This window comes from Microcaecilia unicolor, chromosome 8 (genome assembly GCF_901765095.1).
Source record: "Microcaecilia unicolor chromosome 8, aMicUni1.1, whole genome shotgun sequence".
NCBI lineage: Eukaryota > Metazoa > Chordata > Amphibia > Gymnophiona > Siphonopidae > Microcaecilia > Microcaecilia unicolor.
The window spans coordinates 89,881,698-89,898,679 of NC_044038.1; the positions used below are offsets into that span (position 1 = coordinate 89,881,698).

Genomic DNA, 16,982 nt, shown 5'->3' on the forward strand with positions numbered 1-16,982 from the left:
GTAGCGCTTCCTGTTGTATGATATTATTGAATACCTCCGCCAAAATCGGGCTAATCTCTGATTTCAAACAGTTTATAAAATTCGTTTCGGAAACCGTCCGGACCTGGGGTCTTACCCAATGTCCCTTGCTGTATTACCAGTTCTACTTCTTCCACCGTCACCGGAGCATCTAGCCTTGCCCTGTCGGAGTCAGTTATCCGGGGCAAATCCATACTGGACAAATAAACCTCACTATCCTCCTGCAACGAGCCTTGTGCTTCATAAAGTCGGGCAAAAAATTCTGCAAAAACCCCATTAATGGCCTTATCTTCGTGATGTCGTTGACCATTTGGATCCACTAATGTGGTCACCTTCGTGCGACCCTTTAGCCAAATGGGCCAATAGGCCACTGCTCTTATTCGCAAACCGGTATAGCTGATATTTATAGTAAGCTTGCGAATGTTTTGCCTGATCATGCAGCAATTCATTTAAATTTTGCTGTGCTTCCAGTAACTGTTTTTACACCCGCAGAGCCTGTCTCTCCCCAAACTGCCGACGAAGGGAAGTCACTCGTTGCTCCAAACGTTTCACCTCTCTACTGCGCACTCTTCTCTGATGGCTAACATATGAGATCACCTCCCCTCGAAGAACGGCTTTCGCTGTCTCCCAAAACAGACCCGGTTGAGCCATATGCTGAGCATTGGCTTCCACATAGAGTTGCCATTTTGAGACCAAGAAAGGTAAAAAAAAAGACTGTCCCTATAAAGAAAAGATGGGAAACACCAGCCACCTTCCCCATAGACAGGCTCCCCATGTAACTTCACTGCCACCCAAGCATGGTCCGAAATCATTATGGGACCTATCCTGGTTTTTGCTACCTGTGTTAATAATTCAGGTGAGATCAACATGTAATCAATCCGGGACATTGTATCATGGGCCCTTGACACATGTGTGTAATCTCGCTCTAAGGGGTTAAGTGTCCTCCATACATCTATTACTCCTAACGCGGACTCTAATAAAAGCACTCCTCGTTCTGTTCTAGCTAAGTCTCTATTAGTGGGAGCAGAACGATCCAGCTTTGGATCTGCTACATTATTCATGTCCCCTCCCAACACTATCGGTAAATCTCCAAACCTCAATATCTGCTTAATTACTCCTTTAAAAAAGTCCCTCTCAAATACATTTGGGGCATATATATTGCACAATATCATTTGCTGGCGCTCTAGCACTACTGATGCCAGTATATACCGACCTTTGGGGTCTGCTATGATTTCCTTTGTTTCTAAGTGCAAGCCCTTCTTTATTAGAATCACCACTCCCCCCCCTCCTTCCCTCCGCTGGTGCCTCATAAATAGTTCCAACCCACCACTTTTTCAATTTTAAATGTTCTTCCGACGAAAGGTGCGTCTCCTGCAAGAAGGCAACGGAGGTTCCCCTGTCCCGTAGAGCTTTTAGCAGTTTTTGTCTTTTAATGGGTGAATGTATACCCCCTACGTTCCATGTTGTAAACTTCACATCTGGCATTTCAACCTATTCCTTCCCTTCCCCAATAAACTCTAAGTTCCAATGTGTCTTTTCCCATCACCTCATACCCAAGGAAATGTCCCAGCCACCATCCCCCCAGCATGAGGCAAATTACTCTGAGGCCATTATTTTCCATGTTTATCCCCTCCAGCATTTCACACATTGCCATCCCCCCTACCCCTTTTCCCCTTACCAGTCCGGAAACTACCCGGAACTCTTCCAGTCCTAAGCTTCAAACCACCCGTCCCAAATACTTCCTGACCACCTATCTCCCCCCTCCCACTCTACCCCATCCTCCTCTCTGCCCCATGCCTTTAATCCTACTATTGAATTACTCCTCCCTTCAGAACAAACTAAACTCTAAACTTCCCCTCCCCCATTGCAACAAAACATAGTAACATAGTAGATGACGGCAGAAAAAGACCTGCATGGTCCATCCAGTCTGCCCAAGACAAACTCATATGTGTATACCTTACCTTGAATTTGTACCTGTCCTTTTCAGGGCACAGACAATGTCTGCCCAGCAGTATTTCCCGCCTCCCAACCACCACTCCCGCCTCCCATCACCGGCTCTGGTACAGACCGTATAAGTCTGCCCTCCCCTATCCTCGCCTCCCAACCACCACCCCCTCTTCCCCCCAACTGCTCCGCCACCCAATTTCAGCTAAGCTTCTGAGGATCCATTCCTTCTGCACAGGATTCCTTTATGCATATCCCACGCATGTTTGAACTCCGTTACCGTTTTCATCTCCACCACCTCCCGCGGGAGGGCATTCCAAGTGTCCACCACCCTCTCCGTGAAAAAATACTTCCTGACATCTTTCCTGAGTCTGCCCCCCTTCAATCTCATTTCATGTCCTCTCGTTCTACCGCCTTCCCATCTCCGGAAAAGATTCGTTTGCGGATTAATACCTTTCAAATATTTGAACGTCTGTATCATATCACCCCTGTTCCTCCTTTCCTCCAGGGTGTACATGTTCAGTTCAGCAAGCCTCTCTTCATACGTCTTGGAACGTAAATCCCATACCATCCTCGTAGCTTTTCTTTGCACCGCTTCCATTTTTTTAACATCCTTCGCAAGATACGGCCTCCAAAACTGAACACAATACTCCAGGTGGGGCCTCACCAACGTCTTATACAGGGGCATTAACACCTCCTTTCTTCTGCTGGTCACTCCTCTCTCTATACAGCCTAGCAATCTTCTAGCTACTGCCACCGCCTTGTCGCATTGTTTCGTCGCCTTCAGGTCCTCAGATACTATCACCCCAAGATCCCTCTCCCCGTCCTTGCCTATCAGACTCTCCCCGCCTAACACATACGTCTGCCTTGGATATCTACTCCCTATGTGCATCACTTTGCATTTCTTCGCATTGAATTTTAATTGCCAAACGTTAGACCATTCTTCTAGCTTCTTCAGATCTTTTTTCATGTTTTCCACTCCCTCCGGGGTGTCCACTCTGTTGCAAATCTTGGTGTCATCCGCAAAAAGGCAAACTTTACCTTGTAACCCTTCGGCAATGTCACTCACAAATATATTGAACAGAATCGGCCCCAGCACCGATCCCTGAGGCACTCCACTACTCACCTTTCCTTCCTCCGAGTGAACTCCATTCACCACCACCCTCTGGCGTCTGTCCATCAACCAGTTCCTAATCCAGTTCACCACTTCGGGTCCTATCTTCAGGCCGTCTAGTTTATTTAAGAGCCTCCTGTGGGGAACCATGTCGAAAGCCTTGCTGAAATCTAAGTAGATTACGTCCATAGCACGTCCTTGATTTAATTCTCCCGTCACCCAGTCAAAGAATTCAATGAGATTCGTTTGGCACGATTTCCCTTTGGTGAAACCATGTTGTCTCGGATCTTGCAACTTATTGGCTTCCAGGAAATTCACTATCCTTTCCTTCAGCATGGCTTCCATTACTTTTCCAATAACCGAAGTGAGGCTTACCAGCCTGTAGTTTCCAGCTTCTTCCCTATCCCCACTTTTGTGAAGAGGGGACCACCTCCGCCGTTCTCCAATCCCTCGGAACCTCTCCCGTCTCCAAGGATTTATTAAACAAGTCTTTAAGAGGACCCGCCAGAACCTCTCTGAGCTCCCTCAGTATTCTGGGGTGGATCCCGTCCGGCCCCATGGCTTTGTCCACCTTTAGCTTTCCAAGTTGTTGATACACACTCTCTTCCGTGAATGGCGCTCTATCCACCTCATTTTCAGGTGTACTTTTGCCAGTCCCTCTCGGTCCATCCCCAGGGTTTTCTTCAGTGAAAACAGAACAAAAGTATCTATTTAGAAAATTGGCTTTTTCTTCATCATTTTCTACATAGCGTTTCGTTGTATCTTTTAGTCTCACAATTCCCTTTATAGTCTTTCTCCTTTCACTAATATACCTGAAGAAGTTTTTGTCTCCTCTCCTTACATTTCTAGCCATTTGTTCTTCCGCTTGCGCCTTCGCCAGACGTACCTCTCTCTTGGTTTCTTTCAGTTTCATCATTATTAACATTATTACCATAGGAAATTGTACACAGACCTCATAGTCCAAGCATCACAATCCCATATTCCCCACCCTTCCAACACTTTCCCTTACTATCTAAGCTTTAAAGCCCTCCCCACCATTTTGTCACACAGCTTCTCACTCACTTTATCACGTGTGCCAATCACTGTTTGTTTCTTCATTGTACACTCTGTCATTCGTCCCATGCATTCTCTCCCTGATTCATTATCCCGTTTAACCCACCGAATTCTCCATTCACTACCCTCTGTTGTTCTCTCCGTCTGCATTCTTAATCGTATACAAATTAGCATTCAACAGATATTCCCCCCTTCTTCCCCCCCTACACCCTCCCTCAATATTGCATATACAAAGCCTGTTAACTTCTAGTCCAACATCTTCCTGGTTCTCCTTGGGTCTTCAGCATACTGTACATCAGTAACGAACTGCTCCCCGACCTTCTCTGATGACAAATCAAGTCAACAAAATCCGTACTGGTCCTCGGAGCCTCAATGTCACATCGCTGTAGGCCTGTAGCCAACAAAATGTTCAGTCACGCTAAATGTCTCAATCTGGTTGTAAATTTTTCCAAATGCCCCGGTTCACGCAGTCAGATCTTTCCATTGTCCGCCCTTCATGCAGGCTCCAAACTTTTATTCTGTAGCTGTTCCATGAAGCGTTTCGTGTCCTCCACTTTGTCAAAAAAGTGTGCTCGATCATGGGCTGCTATTTTCAGCTTTGCGGGGAATAACAGACTGAAGCGGACTTTTCGCTCAAAAAGTTTAGCACAGACTGGTACAAAAGCTTTCCGGGCGGCTGCCACTCTGGTGGAGTAATCCTGGAATACCAGGATCCTGCTATTCTGATAACATAAGTGCTTGCCTCCTCGAGTTGCTTGCAACACCCGCATTTTGTGCACATCATTAAGTATTTTAAGGATAGTCACTCTAGGGCGAGTCTCTCCCTCGCGTCACGGGCCCAACCTGTGTGCCCGCTCCACGCAAAATTCTCCCGCCAAATCAGGAAGTTCTGCCGCTTCAGGGATCCATTTCTTCAAGAAGCTTCGTAAGTCCTTTTCCCCCAATGTCTCTGGCAGCCTGATCAATCTTAAATTATTCCGCCGTGAGCGGTTTTCTATATCTTCTAACTTCTCTTCCAGAATCGTTAGGCGCTTTTGCATTGCCGGATTCTCGTCTGTTAGCTTCTGCACCATGTCTTCCACACTCCCGACACGCTGCTGTACTTCCCTAAGATCCGACGCCATATTAGCGTACCGCTCCTCCATGCCTTCAAGTTTATCTAAAATTTGCTGGAACTTGCTGTCCACCGACTGCTCTACTGCCTCCGTCACCTCTCGAATAATGTCTGCCGCCCACTGTGAGCTTGGAGTCAGAGACGGCGGTTGGCTCTTATCCGCCATCTTTGCCTCCGCTCCTCGCCCTTTCTCTCTGCCTTCCTTCCTCACCATTTTTGACGCCATCCGCACCAGGTATTATTGGCTCTTTGCGCTCCACTATCTCCGCACTTCACCTGGTCGTTTTGATCGTGTTTCGGGGGGAAACAGGCTGGCTATTCTCCTGACTCTATCGGGTGTTTCGGAGCAGCGAGACCACACGTCCTCACTCCTCCATAGCCCAACCGGAAGTGTCCTCTCACCTAGAAAGTAAACCACACTGAACCCTGGAAAGGGGATATTAGTGGTATACAAGCACTGAATTGTGTCAATCACTGGCCTTTTGGAAATACATTTTGGACAGCGTGTGAAAATTGTTTTATTTACTAGTAAAAAAAAGGCCCGTTTCTGACACAAATGAAACTGGTGCTAGCAAGGTTTTCCTCAGAGTGTGTATGTTTGAGAGTGACTGTGTGTGAGAGAGAGAGAGAGTGTGTGAGTGTGTGTGTTTGTGAGAGAGAGAGAGTCTGGGTGCGAGTGTGTCTGTGTGAGAGAGAGAGTGTGTGTGAGAGAATGAGTATGTGCAAGTGCGTATGTGAGACACAGTATGAGAGAGTGTGTATCACACAGATACAGTGTGTGCGAGAGAGTGTGTGTGTGACAGAGATACCTCCCCCCCCCCTCTCTGGTGTCAGGCCCCCCCTCCCTCCCTCTCTCTGGTGTCAGCCCCCCCTCTCTTTCTGGTGTCTGAGCGTTACTGTGCAGGACGCTGAGCTCTGGCTGTGCTTCAAGGAACTGACCAATCCTATTTAATAGAATGCACCTCTTAACATTCTGAAGCCGAGAAACCTCGTGTGGTTGGTCACTTCTGCTTGTGACGAACCCGGAAGTACGTAATGTCAATTCAGGAGATGGATACAGAGAGCAGGAATGCCTCAGCCATGCAGTCAGCTTCAGAATGTTGGAGGTGCGTTTTATTATATAGGATTGTGGGATTTTTTTTTGGGGGGGGGAGGGGGGTGCATTGTGAAAAGTAGCACTGACAAATCAAACCCCATTTTTACTGTTTTGGGAGTTAATTGCACAACCTGACTGATTGCCACCACGGTAATCTAAAAACCGAAGAGAAGGTTTCCAGTAGAACCTGGGATCACCCATACAAATTTAGAAGCCTTCCTGGAGGATTCTGAGCTTTGGGAGAGCAGACCCACTGGGCTTGATCAACATAGTGATGTTGCCATTCTGCTCAGCTCGGTCAACACAGTGACTACAAGTTCACCAGCATTTTGTGGCTGTAGCAATCCTGCTTGTCCATGGAGAATAGTACTTGTAGATAAAACTGTTACCGATCTCTTCAGGCAGTTTTTCCTTTAGCCGTTTTCAAAGTATGTGTATACTTCCCTGTAAAAACAGATGCAAAGCCAGCGGGGAAAATATGTACCTGCAGACTTTGCAGGCAGTTTCAAAATTACCCCCCCTCCTTTTAGAGAGCATATTGAATCCATTTTGCTCAGGTGAACAGCTGTTTATCATATGAAGGACCCAATTGCAAGTCTCCAGCACATATGCAGCACCTATGATAGGGGTAGGGGGGAAGTGAATGCTCACCACAGGCCTATAAAAGTACACTGTAGACAATGAAATTCTGAAAATAGCTCTGCTGGCCAGATAATTTCATATCCTTGCCACTGCCATTTTTCTCAAGGGGGGGTGTATCCCCCCCCCCCCCCCCGGTAAGAACTCATTCTTTACAGGTAAGAATCTTTTTTTTTTTTTTTCTCTTTTTCTCTTTCACTCTTTCTTTCTCTTTCACTCTTTCTCTTTCTTTTTCTTTCTCTCTTGCTCTCTTTTCACCTGTCCTTTTATATAATTAGTCTGATTACTTATAATTACCAGAGCTACTGATGTTAGATTTTGTAAGTTTGCTATTATTTTTCCACAACTTGCTACTGATATCTGATCCTGTGCTGGTGAGTAATAAAATATTTTTTTTTTCTCTTAATTCCTGTCCAACTTTTTTCTGTGTTCAGAGAATAGCATCCAAACGCACATTATAGCTAAAAATTTATAGAACACTATGAGGCATATTTTCAAAGCACTTTGGGAGGCTTCCATAGGTTTCTATGGAACTTTGGGAGGCTAAGTGCTTTGAAAATGAGCCTCTATGTAAAAAGCCCTGTGCATATTACCTACCTCTTCAGTCATAGTGCAGGTACTTTTTTTTTTTTTTTTTTAACCTGCTGAGTAAGGGTGCAGCGTCAGGTTAGAGAAAGGAAAGTATTTATTTTTAAAATATTTAGACCACTTTATTGACTCAAAAGAATTGCTGGACTTTCATTTTGAAAGCTCTACATATGTTCTTTGTGAGTGCATTTGCTTCGGAACAGTTGTAATATTTATGCCTGCTGTCCATGGCCCCTGAGTTTTCAAAGGGAAACCTTACACAAGGGTTCACTTTAGAAATGAGCATGTGCTCCCATGGTTACAATGTACCTTATTACTCTCCTTGCCAACTTTAAACAGGAAATAGCTTTAGGCAAAAGCATACTTCTTTCATTGCTTTTGACATGGTAAACCATAACATTCTACTAAACCTTCTTGATTACTTTGGGACTGGTGGAAATGTTCTTAGATGGATTAAGGGTTTTCTAACCTCCAGAATTTATCAAGTAAAATCTAATTCAACCTTATCACCATTGTGGAAAGCAAACTGTGGAGTCCCTCAAGGCTCACCAGTATCCCCAACACTCATCAACATAATGCTGATTCCTTTGGCCAAGTCCTTATCCAATCTAGGCCTTAACCTGTTCATTTATGCTGATGATGTCACAATTTATATTCCCTTCAGACATGACCTGTCTGAAATCACCAATGAAATTAATCTTGGTCTGAACACCATGAACTTTAATGGGCAAACTCTTTTTTCAACTCAAACTGAATACCGAGAAAATGCACTGCTTTATCCTTTCATCTCAACACACTAAGTCCAAACCTTAGTTCTAATCTACTCCCAATCTCAGAGAGCCTAAAAATACTTGGTGTAACAATTGATCACAACCTTTCACTTGAAAGCCAAATAAATTCCACTACAAAGAAAATATTTTTCTCGTTGTGGAAACTTAAACGAATTAAACCTTTCTTCCTGAGACAAGTATTTCGTAATCTAATACAATCAATGGTATTAAGCCACTTAGACTACTGCAATTGAATTTACGCAGGTTGTAAATAACTTACAAAGAAATTTCAGATCGCCCAAAACACTGCAGCCAGATTAATTTATGGTACATTCCTGCTTTAAAAAAAAATGAAAAAAGTAACCAACCTGTGGCGCACACAACTTTAAAACTGAAAGTAATTGCCAAAAGTATGGTGTGCAAAAGTGAGCAAGGCATATAAATTAAAATTCAATTTATCTACATGTCTGAATTCTGATGTGTAGATAATATACCTATATTAAACACATTTTGGTTTAAATGGCATCGTTGAAGAGTTCCATCTTACCTGTCTCCATTGTTCACATGTTTCTGGAGTGCCTGGAGGATGTCGCAGTTTAGATAGCTGAAACCTGTTGGTGTTACTTTGAGACTTCTTTTATATGAGCCAAGTTTCATTCTTTTGTGAGAGCCCAGCTGCTTTTGACAGCAGTTTTATTCTTGGATCCTGTTTCAGCATGATTGAGTGTTTGCTGCCACGACTAGATTATTTGACCAGCATACCGTTCGTATGGGCAGTTTCATATGTTGCAGCTTTTGTCTTTGGTGTTATTTAGGGCTCTTAGCATCATTTGCTCCTTGGCTCCTTTTCTACCAGGGTCATTGTCACTTTCACACTCTTTGAGATTCTGGCTCGCAGATGGATATATCAACTACTGTGCTACTCTTTGTATAACTGATAGTTCCATGGCCCTGGTGTAGTTAACTGAAGATGCCATGATTGATTTGCTCTATATTTTTGACTACCTATCATTTCCACAAATTTTAGGCATCTTTGCCTTTTAGATATAATGTGGTGTTTTATTTACAATTTCGAGACTGTTCTCGTAAGAAGCAGCTCATTACGCCTTGGTGACATATTATTTAATGGGTTGCTAGGGATTTTGTGTTCATCTATGGAGTTCATTTGTATGAGTACTGGGAGCCTTGCCTCGCGAGTTGACTTTAAGAACTCTGAGCATTGTTTTGGCTTATTATAGCGCAGCTCTGTATATTTTTAATGTGTGCTTTTGCTGGATTGTGCTATTTTGATTTATTGGTTTGGATAGTGGCAGGTGGTTCTGCTTTTACCATTGATCTTTGATGCCACTTTCTTTCCAACTGTTAATGATTGAATATGCCTGTGTTCCTCTGTGGTTTTGTTCATTGCTTTGGTATGATCCTGCACATGAGAGGTTTGGGGGAGGGGCGGGGAACTCCCACATGTACCTCAGGCCTAAATGTAGAACTACTAGCTGGTCGTATGGTGGGGGGGGGGGGGGGGGGGGGGTTGTGGTAGGTTTTATTGATTTTTGATTGTTTTCCTTTCTAGTTTCAAGGTTGGATATTTGACTGGGGTTCTCAATTTACATTGTTTTATTTCTTCTTCTTCTTTTTTTTTTTTAATGTTAGACTCCCTATTCCCCATGTGGTGGGAGGGGTTGTTGGCTGGGACAGCCCTCACTCCATATTTGTGCACAGCACAGAACTCAGTAGGCAAAGAGTTCCACAACTTGGGGTCCTTAACATTTTACTTCTTTGTTATAGGTACCTGGGAGGGCATTAACTTTCTGCTTATTTAGTAGTGTTTTGCTTAATTCCTTGAGGAGATAATGGCAGGATCTAATGGGTTACTGGGTCTTGTTTTCCCAAACTCTGTTCTACTCCCTATTAGGGAAATGTTTTTTTTTTTTTTTAACCTGGGATTGAGAATGGGATACTTGGGGATCTCCTTATTGGAATATGTGCTGCGTCCTAATGCAACTTTGTTGCCTTTACAGGATTCGAAAGAGAAGGGCGCCCATTTTCCGACACAAATCAGGAGATGGGTGTCCTTCTCTCAGAGTCGTCCAAATCGGCATAATTGAAAGCCGATTTTGAGCGTCCTCAACTGCTTTCCATTGCAGGGATGACCAAAATTCACAGGGGCGTGTTGACAGTGTACTGAAGACTGGACGGGGGCATGGTTAACAGATGGGCGTCCTTGGCCGATAATGGAAAAAAGAAGGGCGTCTCTCACGAGCATTTGGCCGACTTTACTTGTCCCTTTTTTTTTTCACGACCAAGTCTTGAAAAGGTGCCCGAACTGACCAGATGACCACCAGAGGGAATCGGGGATGACCTCCCCTTACTCCCCCAGTGGTCACCAACCCCCTCCCACCCAAAAAAACAAAATTTTAAAAACATTTTTTGCCAGCCTCTATGCCTGCCTCAAATGTCATACCCAGCTCCATCACAGCAATATGCAGGTCCCTGGAGCAGTTTTTAGTGGGTGCAGTGCACTTCAGGCTGGCGGACCCAGGCCCATACTCCCCCTACCTGTTACACTTGTGCTGGTAAATGTGAGTCCTCCAAAACCCACCACAAACCCACTGTACCCACATGTAGGTGCCCCCTTCATCCCTAAGGACTATGGTAGTGGCGTACAGTTGTGGGGAGTGGGTTTTGGGAGGGGGTTGGGGGGGCTCAACACCCAAGGTAAGGGAGCTATGCACCTGGGAGCATTTTGTGAAGTCCACTGCAGTGCCCCCTAGGGTGCTCGGTTGGTGTCCTGGCATGTGAGGGGGACCAGTGCACTACAAATGCTGGCTCCTCCCACGACCAAATGCCTTGGATTTGGTCATTTTTGAGATGGGTGTCGGTTTCCATTATCGCTGAAAACCGGGGATGACCATCTCTAAGGTCAACCTAAATGTTAAATTTGAGCATCCCCGACCGTATTATCGAAAGGAATGATAGACGCCCATCTTGTTTCGATAATATGGGTTGCCCCGCCCCTTCGCGGCGCCGATCTTAGAGATGGTCATCCCAGTTCGATTATGCCCCTCCATGTCTACTTGGACAAAATTGCATTATCTGCTCCACACAGGTTTGACCCTCTTTTGGCTCTGCAGGATAGAGATTTATCAGTATCTGTGCTCCATAAGGCCAGTTTAGGATTTGCCCTGGTTTCAAAATGTCAGTTCTATAAGTTTAATGCAAAACAGACTTGCATAGAACATCTGAGTGACGAAACAGTGGGTTTTCCAGCCTGTGAATTGTAATAATAATTTCCTGAAGTGTATTTCTCCTAATTGGCCAGCAGATGGTGTTTGTTTTCAGTTTTAAAGCTGTTACAGAGAAGATTACTTTCTCTTTCAATTTAACCTTGTGACAAAGGGAACTTGCAGTACCATTGGCCAAATACTTTCAAAGTTTGGGCTCTGATTGGTCCTGGACTTTAAATCTAGCCAGGAAGTACTGGATGTTTCTTTAGTCTCAGCTTGGGGGTACAGAGGAGAAACATCTATGTCCTGAGACCCTGTTCAAGACTTGTGACTTATGAGCAGTTATTTCCTGAAACTCCCCAGGTGCTACCCAGGTAGTATCAAGTGTTAGATAGTTTTAATGTTAATCCTTGTTTTGGTTTTCTGTTATTGCTATACCTTTTCACCTGTTTTTTTTTTTATTTTTTTTTTTTACAAATGTTCACTGTTTTACTGTAACAATAAACCTATTAGTTTTTTTGGCTGTGCTGGCCTGGACTGACTAAGAATCCTGGTGGTTTGTGTTTTAGGTCTGTGAGTTCTTTCTAGGAACTGTGGGTCTCCTGGGAGTGTGGCCCCAGCGTCCTAGAAATCACCGAAGGAAAACTTGTGGGTGGGATACTCACCCAAAGGCAAGTGGAACCTAGTGCGTGGGGCAGAGGCCCGCCCAGGTGTAGGCAGCGCTGGGGACAAACCCTCTAGGTGGCCGCAGGGTTAACCCCAGATAGGTGATAGGTGTTCCATGACAACCTGCTTCTTTGGATTTTAACAAATTGATTGCTCATATTCCTACTTTGACTAGAGTCGCGGAGTTCAGAGAGTGATAGTTCAGAGTATTACATCAAGCTTATATTACCCAAACACAACTATTTAATATGGGAGGGGTTGCTTCACCTGTTTGCCAGGAATGAACTCAAAAACCTAATTCATTGTTACATGCTTTTTGGGAATGTCCCCAGATTTGCTTTTTTTTTTTTAGTTAAAGGTGATTCATTATTTGGAACACCTTTTAGGAACAGTTGACCCAGTCTTCGCTGCAAGTTTTTTGTTGGCTAAATATGAAGTTTTACTTTATGCTGGGTGGCTCTCTTAGGTAAGATATCTGTCTTGAATGTTTGAACTGTTTCTGCTTCACCTTTCTTTTGGGGATAGCATAGCCTGCTACATAGTGTTATTTTTATGGAAAGGCAAAAGGTTGGAATCTGTTAAACATAAGAAGCAATTTTGGTCCACTTGGGATCTCTATATAGCTTTCCTTTCCCATGATCTCGTAGCCTGATCTTAAATATGTTGTAGTTTGTAGATGGGGTATGTTCGTCTTGATGTGTGTTTTTTGTTTTGGGTTTTTTCACTGAGGGAATGGGGGCTATGGAGTGGTCTTGGTTGAGAGGCATCCTATTGAAGGGCTATAAGAAACAAGGTCCTTTGCTGTATGTTTCATTGTATTCTGCCTCATGTAATATGGTTCTATTTGTTCTCTTGTATGATCTTGTTTCTGTTTTGAAACTTCAATAAATAGATTTAAGCATAAATAGTTGCATTCTTCAGGTTTAAAAAAAATTGGAAAGAGAAAAGACTAAGCATAGTGATCCACATGTACCTTATGCAAGTGTGAGTTAATGGAATCCAGTAGCTTTGTGCGGTTTTTGCTGGTCTTCTAACTGTACCTCATGTGCTATACATCTGTTCCTCTCCTCAGATTTCGATTTGAAAGTTCACATTTGGAAGATGTCTCTGAGACCAGAAGTGCTTTGCCGTCCGTCCACTGTCTGATACAGGTTAGTACACGCCTATCCTAGAGGAAGAAAAGATGAGGTAAATGAGAGATGCTGGGGTGGGGTGGAGGGGGGAGTACAGCAGTCCTTGCAGTTAGTCAAGATCTCGTGGTTTTTCCTATTCAGGAAGGATGGAGTGCCTGTGAGAAGCTTTGGGTGCAGCAGGTCCCCCTGCAGGTGCAAGTCACAGATCTCTCGGCACGACTGGCATCTATGGTGCAGGAGAAACACCAGCTTCTCTCTGATGGTTCTGCAAGATCACTTCTTGCCAGGTAAATGCCAAAACCTACTGCCTCAAACTTGTTAGCCAGTTTTTTTGGTACCATGAAAACAAGTCTCCTCATTCCTTATGTCCCTACCAGACCAGTCCAGAACTAGTGGGTTATAAAATCGTCCTTAGTACCTGAAGGTTGGAGGGTGGCCAATGTGGCGCCAATTTTTAAAAAGGGTTCTAGGGGTGATCTGGGAAATTATAGACCGGTAAGCCTGATGTCGGTGCCGGGCAAAATAGTAGAAACTATTATAAAGAATAAAATTACAGAACATATAGTCAGCATGGGTTCAGCCAAGGAAAGTCTTTCCTCACCTATTTGCGTCATTTCTTTGAAGGCGTGAATAAACGTGTATAAAGGTGAGCCGGTTGATGTAGTGTATCTAGATTTTCAGAAAGCTTTTGATCAAGTTCCTCATGAGAGACTCCTGAGAAAATTAGAGACTCATTGGATAGGAGGCAAGGTTCTGCATGTTGCATTCTGAAATGATTTCTTGCCTTGGATCAGGCTTTAAAGCTGAAATATAGCTGAAAACCAGAAAGGATAACAACTTGCAAGTTCAGTGTGGCCTGGCAGTAGAGTATAGTGTCACAGGGATCTGTACTGGGATCAGTACTATTTAACATATTTATAAATGATATGGAAATCGGAGCAACGAGTGAGGTGATCAAATTTGCAGATAATAAAAAACTATTCAAGGTTGTTAAAACATGTGCGGACTGTGAAATATTGCAGGAAGACCTTAGGAAATTGGAAGACTGGGCGTCCAAATGGCAGATGAAATTTAATGTGGACAAATGCAAGGTGATGCACATTGGAAAGAAGCATCTGAATCATAGTTACCTGATGCTAGGGTCCACCTTCAGGGTCAGGGCTGAAAAAAAATGTGGGTGTCGTCGTAGACAATACGCTGAAATCTTCTGCTCAGTGTGTGGTGTTGGCGGCCAAAAAAGCAAATAAGATGCTAGGAATTATTAGGAAAGGGATAGTGACTAAGACCATAAACCATAAACACTATAATGCCTTTGTATTGCTCCATGGTGCATCCGCACCTTGAGTATTGCGACAAGTTCTGGTCACTGTATCTCAAAAAGCATATAGCGGAATTAGAGAAGGTTCAAAGAAGAGCGACCAAAATGGTAAAGGGGATGGAACACCTCTCGTATGAGGAAAGGCTAAAGAGGTTAGGGCTCTTCAGCTTGGAAAAGAGACGGATGAGGGGAGATATGATTGAGGTCCACAAAATCCTGAGTGGTGTAGAATGAGTAGAAGTAAGTAGATTTTTTTTTTAACTCAATCCAAAAGTACAAGACTAGGGGATGCTCGAGGAAGTTACATGGAAATACTTTTAAAATAAGAGGAAATATTTTTTCACTCAACGAATAGTTATGCTCTGGAACTCTTTGCTGGAGGAGGTGGTAACGGAGGAGGTGGTAACAGCGGTTAGCGCATCTGGGTTGAAAAGGTTTGGACAAATTCCTGGCGGAAAAGTCCATAGTCTGCTATTGAAGCAGACATGGGAAGCAACTGCTTGTCCTGGGATTTATAGCATGGAGTGTTGCCACAGTTTGGGTTTCTGCCAGGTAATTGTGACCTGGCTTGGCCGCTGTTTGGAAAACAGGATACTTGGCTAGATGGACTATTGGTCTGACCCAGTATGGCTACTTGTATGCTCTTATTTTTTTATCGATTGATCAGAAGATGGGGACAGAGAAAAAACGTAGTTCTTTGACTTGATCCTTAAGAGTATTGTGCAGTCATGCAATTTTCAGTATTTTTCTGTTTCCAGTAGAGTGCAGTCATGGAATTTTCAGTATTTTTCTGCTTCCAGTAGATGGTGGATGGACCATGCAGGTCCTCATTGGTTCTTCTTAGCTAACTGGTGAACCAGTTACTAACTGGATGACAGTAGAGCAGGAGATACCTTCTGGATGGATTTTGCTTCTTTGAATGTGTAGATAAGTAAGTAGAGCAGGGGTGATAATGGTGCTGGGTCTCTACCACCTCTTCCCCCCCCACCACCCCCCCCAGACACACACACTACCCACTACTTCTTCTCTGTGTTGAGGTATTATAAGGAGTTTAAAAAGTGAAAGGTTTTTACACTGCCTTCTGGGAGTGAGAGACAAGGGTTTCCCGATAAATTAGATGTTGTTATTTTCTTAATGGTTCCAGGCAATTTTTCTGTTTTCAGCTGGCAGTTTTCTCTGGATTTTTATTCTGTCCTCTAGCGGGTTTTCCATGGTTTTTAGGTGCCTGTTGTGTCTCTTGGTTTCAATAGCTGAACGGAGGGTGAGATTTCTTCTTACCCTGAGCCACTTGATTCTTATTTCCCTTTTGAATCTTCATGTCTTCTGTGAGTTCTTCTTTTTATACTTTTAAGGCTTTGGTTTGAACGAAACTTGAGATAATCAATGTTTCTTTCCACATGATTTCCCCTTTCTGAGGTATTGTTTTTTTTTTTTCTTTAGGCAGTAGGAGCAGTTTAAAAAAAATATATTTTTTGTGCTTGGGAGCTCTAGCAGTTTGTGATTTTATTTTTTAATCCCTTTTCTCCTTGTATATAGTCTCCAAGTCTGCCCCTTATATTGTCAGTTACAAGTTCTGCCTTTCCATGCTCCCTTGTGTAACATGAAAAGCCTCCTCTGTCAGGTGTACTGTTTTGTTACATTCTCAGGTCTACAGTCTGCTTGTGGCAGAAGTCTCAATTGCCGACCTGGATGACTATGCTGTTTCTCATTGTGTGCCGAATTTGAGAAACTGAAAATATTGTGGAAAAAAAATGCAGCTGTCTCTGCCGGCATTAATTAAACTACAGCTTAAGCATTTAGCGTTTTGGCAGCCTGTAGTTGACTAGGCTAATTAGCATCCTGCTATCTTAGGCTGAGGAAGTCATTTATGCAGCTGTGGCATTTCAGTCAACTTCTTGTTTGAGAGGCAGATGCTCACTGTAATGGTGTCTTCCTTCTGAGGATCTCATCTTGTTTTGCAGCTCTACAAGTCACCTGTTTGGTGAGCAGAACATTTTCTTATTCCAAAGTGTATGGAGTCAATTATATATATACTTTTTTTAAACTAAGGTTCAGTATGTTTGTTACTGTTCAGCTCTTGGTATCAGCCGTGTGCAGCCACAGGTTTCTTTTATTTTTCAGCTGTATGCAGCAGTTTGGGATTGCAATTTCAATAAGTCAGCTCCATTCTGTATTTAGTTTAGTAGCTGCTGTACAAGTCTTCAAGCTGAATAGTTCTGCTGCCAGGCCACACTGAACTTGTAAGTTGTTATCCTTTCTGGTTTTCTGCTACATTTCACCTTTCAATTGGAACAGTCGCCAGTAT

The 16,982-nt window shown here is 43.6% G+C and overlaps 1 protein-coding gene across 4 annotated transcripts in view; it reads left to right on the forward strand.

Annotated features, from left to right (window-relative positions):
• The window catches only part of HAUS5 (HAUS augmin like complex subunit 5), a 245,600-nt gene that overhangs the window by 119,746 nt on the left and 108,872 nt on the right, over positions 1-16,982 (forward strand). For all 4 annotated transcript variants that reach the window (XM_030212334.1, XM_030212333.1, XM_030212336.1 and 1 more), the window contains exons 12-13: positions 13,299-13,377; positions 13,501-13,646. In XM_030212334.1, coding sequence (XP_030068194.1) covers positions 13,299-13,377; positions 13,501-13,646 — 225 coding nt within the window. The remainder of the gene's footprint in view (positions 1-13,298; positions 13,378-13,500; positions 13,647-16,982) is intronic.